General features: G+C 36.6%; 1 protein-coding gene across 5 annotated transcripts in view; it reads left to right on the forward strand.

Moving 5' to 3' along the window:
- Window positions 1-11,381, forward strand: part of CUL4B (cullin 4B) — a 47,367-nt gene extending 35,986 nt beyond the window's left edge. For 3 of the 5 annotated variants that reach the window (XM_027608637.1, XM_027608634.1, XM_027608638.1), the window contains exons 14-21: window positions 109-219; window positions 658-749; window positions 2,024-2,131; window positions 2,989-3,102; window positions 3,953-4,058; window positions 5,392-5,564; window positions 7,183-7,335; window positions 9,086-11,381. In XM_027608637.1, coding sequence (XP_027464438.1) covers window positions 109-219; window positions 658-749; window positions 2,024-2,131; window positions 2,989-3,102; window positions 3,953-4,058; window positions 5,392-5,564; window positions 7,183-7,335; window positions 9,086-9,181 — 953 coding nt within the window. In that variant the 3' untranslated portion in view covers window positions 9,182-11,381. The remainder of the gene's footprint in view (window positions 1-108; window positions 220-657; window positions 750-2,023; window positions 2,132-2,988; window positions 3,103-3,952; window positions 4,059-5,391; window positions 5,565-7,182; window positions 7,336-9,085) is intronic. The other 2 variants (XM_027608635.1, XM_027608639.1) reach the window with 1 other exon arrangement.
- The last annotated feature ends 657 nt before the right edge of the window (window positions 11,382-12,038 follow it).

Genomic DNA, 12,038 nt, shown 5'->3' on the forward strand with positions numbered 1-12,038 from the left:
TACATTAAATAACTTGAAGTAATGGTGTGATTTATTAAGCACTTTGGAGCAATTTTGTCAAAACTTTTTATTGGACTCCTTTGAGTTGTGTTTTATTATTTAACATAGGTAAGGATGTTTTTGAGGCCTTCTATAAGAAAGATTTAGCCAAGCGCCTGTTGGTTGGGAAGAGTGCATCTGTAGATGCTGAAAAATCAATGCTGTCCAAACTTAAACATGGTATGATTGTCATTCTTTCTGTTCCTTTTCTTTGATTTCTGAGGGAAAATGTTAGCTTAATTTTTACTCTTTAATTGCCTCTTTGATTAATCATTGTTCATATGATGAAAATTAAATAAGCTTATGAGGTTTCCAAGCTGTTGTACATATCCAGAGCTGTTGCAGTTTTTTAAAAAATAAAGCATTGCTCTTGTTTTTGTTATTTGTATAGATATTTTCCATTTATTTTATGCCTAAATAGTAGATAAGGTTACTACAGGATTAAAGAGTTTGACTGTGAATTAATGGGGCATACAGTTTGGGGTAAGGATTTTTTCATTCTTGTGAATAGTTAAAGATCATATTTCGTGCTAAAGTAAGTTTTATATTTCATGTTTTCAATTTTCAATTCTTTGTTTTCACTTTAAAATATCATAAATGTATAAACATCTTTAATAGAATGTGGAGCTGCTTTCACCAGCAAACTTGAAGGAATGTTTAAAGACATGGAACTTTCAAAAGACATCATGATTCAGTTCAAACAGGTAAAAGTGAGTTAAACTCTTACTTAATTTCTCAAACTTAAGTATATTTAGTTATCTTCTTCCTGTGATTTGCCCTGAAGAGGATAAATAGAAACCTATATTTGTTGTAAATATATCATAGCAGCTTAGATGATATTCACATTAGAGGGAAAAAACCACCAACAAAATACATTTGACCTACTTCAGCATTTATTCCAGATATATATATACCCAAGGTAACAAAAAACCCCGAATCAAATGTATTGACTGAAGTCAGGACAAGAAAAACTGTAGCTAGATCGTGAGAACAGGGCTTTCACTAGCATCTAATCACTGTTGGTGATATGTATGTTCAAAGCTGGCAGTGGGGAGCGGGGGGAGGTGATAGAACGGTTGTATAAGGCCTCTGGGAACATTGGGAATGAAAAGCTAGCTCCACAGTTTTGCAGATATTGGTAGAAGGTGGTTTTGAAATATTTAAGAGCATGGGTAACAGTGAGAGCAAATTAGATTCTGCTCTGAGTCTTTTAGTGGTGACTTCTTTACCACTGTGTTGCCCCGGTGCGGACTGAGGGCGGGCAACACAAGAGAAAGACCAAGAGGACCATGGTCCTGTAGTAGTGACAGAATAGGGCTTATGTTCTTTGCCCTCTCCCCTTCTTCTTCCTGCCCCACTTCAGATCATCCCCTGCACACAGGCAGTGCAGCAAGTGAAAAGCCGGAGACTTGGGCTGGCTGGTGGGGTGAGGCATGGGGTTTGCTACAGGGACTTCCAAGCCACATAGGGGTCTCCAAAGGTGGGGACTGCAGGTGGTAGGGGGAAAAGAATGGAGAATGAGGGACGCCTGGGTGGCGCAGTTGGTTAAGCGACTGCCTTCGGCTCAGGTCATGATCCCTGTCCAGCGGGGAGCCTGCTTCTCCCTCTGGCCCTCCCTGCTCTCCAGTCCTCTCTCTCGCTCACTTTTTCTCTCTCAAATAAATAAATAAAATCTTAAAAAAAAAAATGGAGAATGAGATTCTACCTATAATAGCCCAGCCATAAGTGAGAAATTATTTAAGTCACTGATGCCTCTAACAAGGTCACGTGATCCTTGTGTGCCATTGTAATAAAATACTAACTAGTACATTTAATGTAGGCTTCATTCATAGTCCTTTTATAACAGTTGCCTTTTATTTTAAAGATGGTCAGTGTTTGCATGTAATTTTATAATGGGGAACTTCTTGAATGGGTTGTTATTATGACATGAAATGTATGCACCTTTATTTTTAAGATCTTAGTGTATGTGTTGATCTTATTGTAGTATATGCAGAACCAGAATGTACCTGGGAATATTGAATTAACTGTGAATATCCTGACAATGGGTTATTGGCCAACATATGTGCCTATGGAAGTCCATTTACCACCAGAGGTAAGACTTGCTGTTCAGGACTTGAGTTATAAGCATAGAAATACATAAAGCTTCTGTTTTGCTTGTCTTTGAAAAATAAATACTTTCTAAAAGTTTATGCCAGCTGTTTTAACATTTTGCTCTCCTTTTTATGTGACTCTCGTACTTATATCATAGAGTGTAGTTAATGATGTCAAGTTTCTGGGTTCAGGGCCAACTTCTCTGACTCTTCTTTTAGTTCCCCAGATTGTAACCATCATTCTGCCCAGCTCTCAGAAATTTTTGCTCACGTATCACCTGGGGGTTGGATTGCTGAGTGAGTGGGCTTGAGTAAATGCATCCTAACTTTTGGGATCTTAGACTCAGGACTGAAGCTTAGAAAGGGGGTTAAGGCTAGAGATAGATATTGAGACTCCTTCGTGGAGATAATCATGGAAGCCAAGGGGGTAGAGATCTCCCTCATTAAGAGGAAGAATGTAGAAATAGGAAGAAAAGGGCTGAGACAGAACTTTGGAAAAGGTTCACATTTGGCAGATGGTAGGAAGAGGAACCTGTTAAGGAAGCCAGCGAAGAAGCAATAGTGAGATAAAGGAACCAGTATGGTTTGGAGGCACAAAAGTCCCTGGAGGTGAATGTTTCAAAAGAGGGGATGTTTAAATGTTGCCGAGAGATCAAAGAGTATAAAAACTGATAAATGCCATTAGATTTGGTAGTTGGGAGACAAGTTACCTTACATCAGAGTGATCGGTGGAGCTACTGGGTATGAAAACTGATATTAAAAACTTCCAGAAATTATTCCACATGAGGTAAATATAAAGAATGGTGAAAGTGATAACTGGATACAGAGCTTAAATAAAGCTGTATTTTATTTATTGTAGATGGTGAAACTTCAGGAGATTTTCAAGACCTTTTACTTAGGCAAACATAGTGGCAGGAAACTTCAGTGGCAGTCAACCCTAGGCCACTGTGTGCTAAAGGCAGAATTTAAAGAGGTAAGTAGATGTTCCCCAAACCTAGTTTTCATCTTTGTCTTTGATGTTGAGGTCATCCTTCTTTTTTTCCTTAAAAAATTTTTTTATTTGAGTAAAGTTGACATACACTGTTACATTAGTTTCACGTGTACAACATAGTGATTCAACTTCTCTATACATTATGCTATGTTCACCAAGAGGTCATTCCTCTTAACTTGAAGGTTTAAGCTGTTTTAAAGTTTATCCTAAATACATGACAGAGTGACTGCTTGTCACAGCTTTTGTGTGTATTATAAGAATGTGATCTTCATGGTTGAATTGGCCCTGCTGCAAAACCAAAAACCGGTAACCCTTTTTTTGCTATCCTTTCCCACCTGTGGATGCAGAATTCTCATTGCTGCTTCTTGACAGGAAACTTCTTGTTGCTGGGAGCTAGAGAATAGAGTGGGTGTAAAGGAGAACAGTTCCCATATCTAATTTCAAAAAAAATCCCTGCAGCTTTTCATGACTAATTTGAATCCAACAAGTTGAAAATGCATTTGAAATAGTGATTTCTTGCTGCATGTGAAAAATAATCTGTAATGGCACATAAGGCTGAGTTATTAATTTTCATTACTTTGTTGTTCTGTTTTAATTATACAAATTAAAAAAAAGACCTGTAGAAAGGTCACCCAGTCCTTCTTCCTGTTTTAGGTGGGATCACACCTAAATCCTACACTGAACATACTGGCTTTTCTGGATAATGTTAATCCGTGTTTCTGAATGCACTAATTGAAAAATGTTTTTCCTGTTAAAGATTAGTTATTTGATTAATTTTCATGTATTTTTTTAAAAAAAGAATGATGGCTGAACACTGCTGTTTCTCCAACAGGGTAAAAAAGAACTCCAGGTCTCTCTTTTCCAAACCCTGGTGCTGCTAATGTTTAATGAGGGAGAGGAGTTCAGTTTAGAAGAGATCAAGCAGGCTACCGGAATAGGTTTGTGTTGAATCAGTCAATTAGCAAGCATTGTTCAATGTCTGCTATATGCATTCCACTAGGTTAAGAGCTCTGGGGGCATACAAAGGAATAATCCCTCTCCTCAGCACTCATAATCATGGAGAAAGGGGGACATGACATTTGTAATAATTTCACAACCAGTAAGTTACCAATCTGTGGTGCCTACTAGGAATGTGTTAGGAGTTCAGTGAAGCAGGAGATGTCTGTGGGCTGGCATAATTGGGAAATCCTTCACGAAGGAGGTGATATTTGAGGTGGGCCTTCAAGTTTTAGTTAGGGAGATGGCGTAAGCTGCCAGGGGAGGTACTGTGAGAAAAGGCTTAGCGCTAAGAATGAGCACAGTGTGGGCAGGAGTCACGAAGTACTTAACTGCAGCGTCAAATAGTGAGATACAAAGCTAGATAGGTAAGGTGAACAGAGCCTGATCATGGAAAGCCTTGCAAATCTAGCGGATGAAACCTGCTTTGTAGGGTCTCAAGTGTGAGACATAATAGAAGTGGCTTATTTGGACAACTGACCTGGAATCAATAGACAATAGGGTAGCTTGGAGGTTGAAGAGATGCCAGTCCAGAAACTAGTGGGGGTAATTCAGGCATGAAGTGATAAGGGCTTTAGTTTAGAATGAGGCCAGTGAGAACGGAGAGGAGGCATCTAACTCTAAGGAAGTTAACTACTAGGTACATGAAGGATGAAGGGGAAGGAGTAGTTAAAAGATGATTCCAGGGTTTCTCACCAGGGTAGATTGGTAGTTTCAGGGCTGACAGTTGGAAAGAGGACACAGTTTTATGGGGAAGATTATGAATTAAACTTTGGACATATTGAAGTTGATGATAGTAAAACAGTCAGGTGGAGGTGTCTTTTGTAAGATTTTTTTAAAAAAATTTTATTTATCTGTCAGAGCAGAAGCAGGGGGGAGCAGCAGAGGCAGAGGAAGAAGCAGGCTCCCCGCTGAGCAAGGAGCCCGATGCGGGACTTGATCCCGGGACTCTGGGATATGACCTGAGCCAAAGGCAGATCCTTAAGCGACTGAGCCACCCAAGGCCTCCTTGGAGGTGTCTTTTGAATGTGGGATTAGAAGCAAGTGAGATGTCATTTCTGAAGATTTGGTAGTTATCCACATGGAATATTGAAGCCTTTAGAGGACCATAGGAAGAAAGGCATTGGTTAGGACAAAGAGGAAGTCATTGATGACCTTGGGGAGAAAAAGGAAACCATTTTAATAGAGGGATGAGGTAGAAGTAGATTGAGGTGAATGTAGTGGTTTGTGTTGATGAACTAGTAACAAATAACTAATCCACTATTTCTTCTTCAGAGGATGGAGAATTACGGAGAACACTGCAGTCATTGGCCTGTGGCAAAGCTAGAGTTCTGGCAAAAAATCCAAAGGGCAAAGATATTGAAGATGGTGATAAGTTCATTTGTAATGATGACTTCAAACACAAACTTTTCAGGATAAAGATCAATCAAATCCAGATGAAAGAAACGGTATCTCTTTTTGCATTCTCCTTGTTCTGATGCACTGTAATTATACGTGTTCATAATAAAAACTTATAAAGAAGATTTTATGCCTATACTACAGTCACTAACATTTTCTGTGCCTTTATCTAGCTCAGTATATTTCAGTACTTGATCTTGGAAGTTTTTTGAAGTGCACACAGTTGGGCCGGATACTCAAGATAGTTTTATATCCTGCTTTTTTTGCTTAACATTAAATCTTTAGAATTTTCCATGCCATTAAATATCTTCATAAAATGGCAGATGGCCCCACAGTGTTCTTTTACATGGCCATTATAATTTATTCAACCAATGCCTGTTGGGCAATTAAATTTATAATTTCTTAGTGTTGTCAATAAAACTGCAAGAAACATCTTTGTACCTAAATCTTAATCTCTCTGACACTTCGTGATAAATTCATGGAAGTACGTCTTTGGGGTTAAAGAATATGAACATTATAAGAGTTGTAAAAATGATGTCGTATTATGTTCCAGAAATTCTGGACCAATTTACACTCTGTCTAGCAGTGTGAATGCCTGTCCTAATGGTGCCCTCACCAGCACTAAAGATTATATTTTCTTTTTTAAATCTTTGCCAACTTGCTGAGTGAAAACTCAGTGATTTAGTTAGTATTTCTTTGATTAACAGTGAAGTTTTTGTTTGTTTTTGCAAGAGACTTTTATTACAGAAACAAACAACTGCAGCATTTCCTGAAACCATTTGGTTTCAATTCCAAGGTTTAATGCAGTACTTGAGGAAAAGCTTTAATGTGGGATAGAGATCAGTATCTCAGAGACAAGTTCTGTCTTATTCGCATTCACATCAAAGGTGTGATACTCCCTTAGAAGAGTACTGTGTTCTTTTAAAAAAAAAAAATTGATGCTGTATCAGAAAGAAATTGACTACAAAAAACCCAAACTATTCTTAATTTAGTTGCTAAAGATGGACATTTTTGCTTCAGCATTAAAATTGATAAACTGTCTCCTAAACACCTAAATTTCTGTTAGTCTTGAACAAATATAATCGCTAACACTGCATTTCTGATTTATGTATTATAAAATAAAAATTAATTTTTAAAAAGTTTGACTCTAGTTAGCTTAACTAGTACCATACTTTAAGAGGTCAGAGTCAGTGTGTTTTGCAGATAAGCTAATGTCCTACAGAAATCTGGTCAGTAACCCCTTGTGACCCATTTAGAAGATTTTGAGGACAAAGTAAAAGAAAGTGGTAAATGCTCCATCAGCCATCTCTACTTCTATCCAGCTGAATTCCTGAGACCAGACGAAATCCGGGTCTCCTACTCCTCCGCCATCTTGCTCCGCCTCCCAAATTATCAGCCATCTCTACTTCTAAAAAGACAACTTTTAAGTGGTATTTTTCTATTAACTAATATTGGCATTACTTCATTGGTACAGGACAACATAATTAGGACAGAAAGGAATTGTTTGTAGGTTTTTTTCTGTCATCATCTGTATTTATAAGGTTTCTTTAAATAATTCAGTATATTTAAATCGTTAATAGTGTGTCATGTCCCTAAAATGTACAGTTCGTGTAAGCAAGCAAGTTTCACTTCAGGTACAATTGCTAAGTTTAAAAACCTTTTTGTTAGGTTGAGGAACAAGCAAGCACTACAGAAAGAGTATTTCAAGACAGACAGTATCAAATTGATGCTGCGATTGTTCGAATTATGAAGATGAGAAAGACACTTAGCCACAATCTTCTTGTTTCAGAAGTGTACAACCAGCTGAAATTTCCAGTAAAGGTAGGTACTTCTGTGTTTTTTAATTGAGTTTGTATATATAGAAGAGAACACGTTACATTTTGAGACACAGATCTTAAAAACATAGATTAAAGCCTCAAGACCATTTGGAGGGACAAAACTTTTCATTTCTCATGCTCATGTATATGATCTCCCCCGAAAAAACCCTGTTGTTAGCATATGTGGATAACTGTGACAAAGGGGAAAACTGTAAGGGCTCTTGTACCTGAAAGTTTAGCTGCTTAAATGAGTGTGAAATTTTCAGGTTCATTCACAGTATTTCCTTTGAGCTTTGTTATTTTTGTTATGTTTTTTTTCTTTTTGAAATACCTTGGTATTTTGACGGATTTGGTTATTTTAATCTTCTGTTTAGTTAGCTTATCTAAGTGTCCATTAAAAACTCTATACAGATAATTAGCCATCAGGCATCTTTTTGAAAAGTTGAGCAATTGTTCTGGCAAGCTGAAACTGGTCATTTAAATGGACATGCTCCAGTGTAAATGTCCAGTAATAAAGAGGCTTAGACAGTGTGGTGTTTTATTAGCCTGTTTTCCAAGTTTTGTTTTTTTTTTTTTTTTAGAAGGTTCCCAAACCTTTGTGATGATAAACACCTTGTAGAGTTTGGGTAGACTCTTGGCTCTTGAGGTTCTCAGGAGCTTTGGGCTTAGGTACATCACTTCACCTTGTTTTGTAAAATGGGGATGATAATAGTACTTAACTCATAGGTTCATTGTGAGGCTTAAAAGAGCTATGATCTATGGACAAAACTTAGCACTGGGCCTGGCATAATAAGTGCTTGTTAGCTATGAATGCTAATAAGTCAGGCTTTCTCTCTTCTCCAGACCTAATACTGCCTTCTCATTACCACACTCTTACCCTTATGCTCTGCCTTACAACCATGTCACCTCCAGCCAAAGAGGTCACTGAGGCAGTTAAAGGATCACTATAATAAATAATTGGTTTTTGTCTGCCCCATCAAACTACTTTTGCTCTTTACTCTTCTCAAATCAAGTGGCCATTTTACACTATCTGAAAAACTCTATTAGCAAGATTATATTCTTTTCATAGGCTAGATACAAAAGACAGTGAAATTTTGTCATCTCAGAGCTAAGAATGCAATCATGAGAACAAGTTAGAAGCTTTCTCAATTTTTCAACCACAAGTAGGATTCAAAAATCTAAATTGTTTATGGTAGGTAACAGGTAAATCTTACATTAAACCTGAAATACAGAGACTGAATTATGAGGTAATTCACTTATCAGACCATTTGTTGTAGCATTCTTGTAAATAGTGTTTTCTGTAGTACATTTTTAATCTTATTTTATAAAAATGCAACCTGACTTGAAAACTAGCTTTTGCCCAAATTTACGGTCTACTTATCTTCTCAAACTCTCTTGACAAAGCTAAATAGAAATTCTGTTTTCTTAAACTATAATGTATTCCTTGTGTGAAGTTATGATAAGTTAGTCTTTTGTATTTGTGCAGAGAATAGCTGGTTCTCAAAAGACCTCTTTAAGATAGAAAAGTAACAAAGTATTGTGTAATGGTATGACAAGATGTAACAGTATATGTATAGTATAAAAACATTTCTTAATCTGGTTTTATTTTCATTATACTTTTTCTTTTTAAAAAAATTAGGAGATTAAATACATTAAATCAGTGAGCCAAAACTTTTTTTTTTAATGGGGTATTGGTACATGGGCTTGAGCCAATGATTATAAGGTTTGCACTGAAAACTTGCCTTCTCTTACAGCCTGCTGATCTTAAGAAGAGAATAGAATCCTTAATTGATCGGGATTACATGGAAAGAGATAAAGAAAATCCAAACCAATACAATTACATTGCATAAAACCTTGGCCTCCGAGTATTTGGTATCATATGCAGTAGCCAGTGGATAAACTAACCTGTTGATCCTATATTATTTGACTTCTTTTATACTACCAATGACCAAATGAAGCAGTGTAATGGAAATAGTTGAGTTGACTTTTTCAGTGGTTAACATGCCCATTTAAAGAGTTAATACTTAACCTTTAAGAAGAATGTTGTTGAACTCTTTGCATGTTATTTAGTATGATGTGCAGAAAATTCTTAAGAAAGTACCTGGTCTTCATGATTCCTCTTTGGAACTGGGGAAGAGGTCCTATGGCTATTAAAAAAGGAGGGGGGGGTTCTTATACACCATTAATTATGAAGCAAAGGGTTTATTTGCTTAAAATGTCATTTAAAGATACTTAAACTGCATGCAAACTTTATTTACTGTACAGAGTTCTGGATGTATTTATCAAATAGAAAAACCACCCTGGACTTGGTTGTTCACCTGTTTTGTGATTTCCCTTGAAAAGAAAAATAAGTTGTCATAGCTATTGATATTTTACTAAGTAATGTTCTGTTACACTGAAAGGGATGTTTTAAAAAAACTTATTTGGAAACAAGTTTTCAAGTAGAGGGACAGTTGCTTACATAATCTCTTGTATACACATCCTAGATGTTCTATTTATGACCATGGGATGTGTGTATATGGCTTAGCCCTGAGTTTACTGTTCTGATTAACAGGTACTTATAATAATAGCTGAAAAAGAAAATTGCTGATCAGCTGTACTGGAAGAACATGGTGGGAGAGAAAAATCCAACTCTTCATATTAAAAATGAATACAATATGAACATTGCAAAAGAGACCAAAATCCCCGTGTTTTGTAATTTTTTACAAGAGCAAAAATTCAATCAACTAGTTTTCAACTTCCTTTAGACTTTATTGTTGTTTGGACAGTTTTGTCTTCAACTTGGACCAATTGTTAGATTGTTACAGGCTTCCTAGGATTTAGCATTCCTGTTTTCTCTACCAAAGTTTTTTTGGGAAGCACCCCAACTTTCCATTTTGCTAAATAAACCTTTCATCCTCCTAACTTCCTAAAGACCTAGATATAAAGATCTTCCTTTATTTTCCCCATATGCCCCCTAGTTGGGAATTTCAAAATCTGTGTCATGCTGATCTTAATTCCTTTCCAAAATTTCTTGAAGAGTTCTCATAGCCACTGGACATCTTCCTTTCAGGGGAATGTCCTAGGATTGTTCATACATAGAAAATAGCAAAAGTATTGTTACTCAAATTGATAATGTGAGTAAAAAGGCTTCTCTTTAGCATCAGTGGGGGGTTGGTTGGTTGTTTGGTTTGTTTGTTTTTGTGGGTTTGGTGGTTGGGTTGTTTGGTTTTGTTGGGTTTTTTTTTGTTGTTTTTTGTTTTTTGCTTCCTTGTATTTCCTTGAAGGGAATCGATCCTGGAGGAGAAGCAGAAAATTTTGTTTAGATTTTTTAAACAGAATTGCTTTGATGCTTTTGGCAATAGTGTATTTTCTTGACTATTTGGAGCCATTAGGAAGAATACCTAGGTCCTAACCATGAACTGAGGAGACTTTTGGCTCTTGTATCTACTATTGATTATTTTCTTGAATTCTCAAGACCTGTGACCAGCTACTATAAAAAAGTTGCCTGTTTCTAATTGCATCAACTTGCACACTGTTAATAATATGTGGTATTTAGAATGTCTTCCTAAATCTTTTTGAGCAGCCATTGCCTATATTTTCTCAGCTTCTCCCTGGTTTCCTTGCATGAGCTCATCTGACAAGGAAATGCAGCTATTCTGTTTGACCTCTCTCCACACTGGACCATTATGTCGTGTCCTAACTCATCCCTGATGGTCTCTGAGATATATAGACTATTCCACAAGTCTCAATAGTTACTCTTAAGGAATTTTTAGGTAGAATTGGTCCCTGTTAGGAGGAGACTCTTGGTGTCACTTTTGTTATCTTGAAAGCTGGTCCCTTCCTTGAGGCTCTTAATTTTTTGAAAACTTGATGCTGTTTCAACTGAAAAATTGGCAAGAATATTAAAAAACAAGTTGAGGGGAGCTGTTTAAGACATTGAAAAGTAATTGCAAACAACATTGGGTAATTGTGACTTTCAGTTGTTCTGTATCAGTTAAATTTTTGTGCTCTTTTCCCTGTGTACGTGGTGGTTCTATTTTTCTCCAATAAAACTTTTATTTAAAAAAAGTTTCTGGAGAAGATCTTTAAAATTCAAGCATTTTAAGAAAGTTATGAAACCACAGAATTTTAAATCTTTCCTAATGATTTAATGAATCCATATCTGTCAATTCTGTTATTTTAAAAATTTCTCTTTTTTATTTTTGTGGTGGTTTGGTGATAATGCTATAGGAATGTGGAGGAGGGTATTGGTAAAGGGTGAGTAAAATTCCCAGGAATTCTCAAGGTGAGTATTCATTCTTAAATGTCATATTTTAGAAAAATCAAGTGCAAGTATAAATACTGTTTCATTTGAATTCTCAAAAGTCAAATAGTTTCATAAAGTTAACGTGAAAGTAGTTTACATTGAGGGCGCCTGGGTGGCTCAGTTGGTTAAGCGACTGCCTTCGGCTCAGGTCATGATCCTGGAGTCCTGGGATCGAGTCCCGCATCAGGCCCCCTGTTCAGCAGGGAGTCTGCTTCTCCCTCTGACCCTCTTCCCTCTCGTGCTCTCTCTCTCTTATTCTCTCTTTCTCAAATGAATAAATAAAATCTTTAAAAAAAAGTAGTTTACATTGAGGGAAGAATAAAAGATTAAATACTTTTGTAATGGCACTTGATTTTCCTTTTCTATTAATATGACTTCTGGGCGATACACTCTCACTGTAAGATGCACATCAAGGACCT

This window comes from Zalophus californianus, chromosome X (assembly GCF_009762305.2).
Source record: "Zalophus californianus isolate mZalCal1 chromosome X, mZalCal1.pri.v2, whole genome shotgun sequence".
NCBI lineage: Eukaryota > Metazoa > Chordata > Mammalia > Carnivora > Otariidae > Zalophus > Zalophus californianus.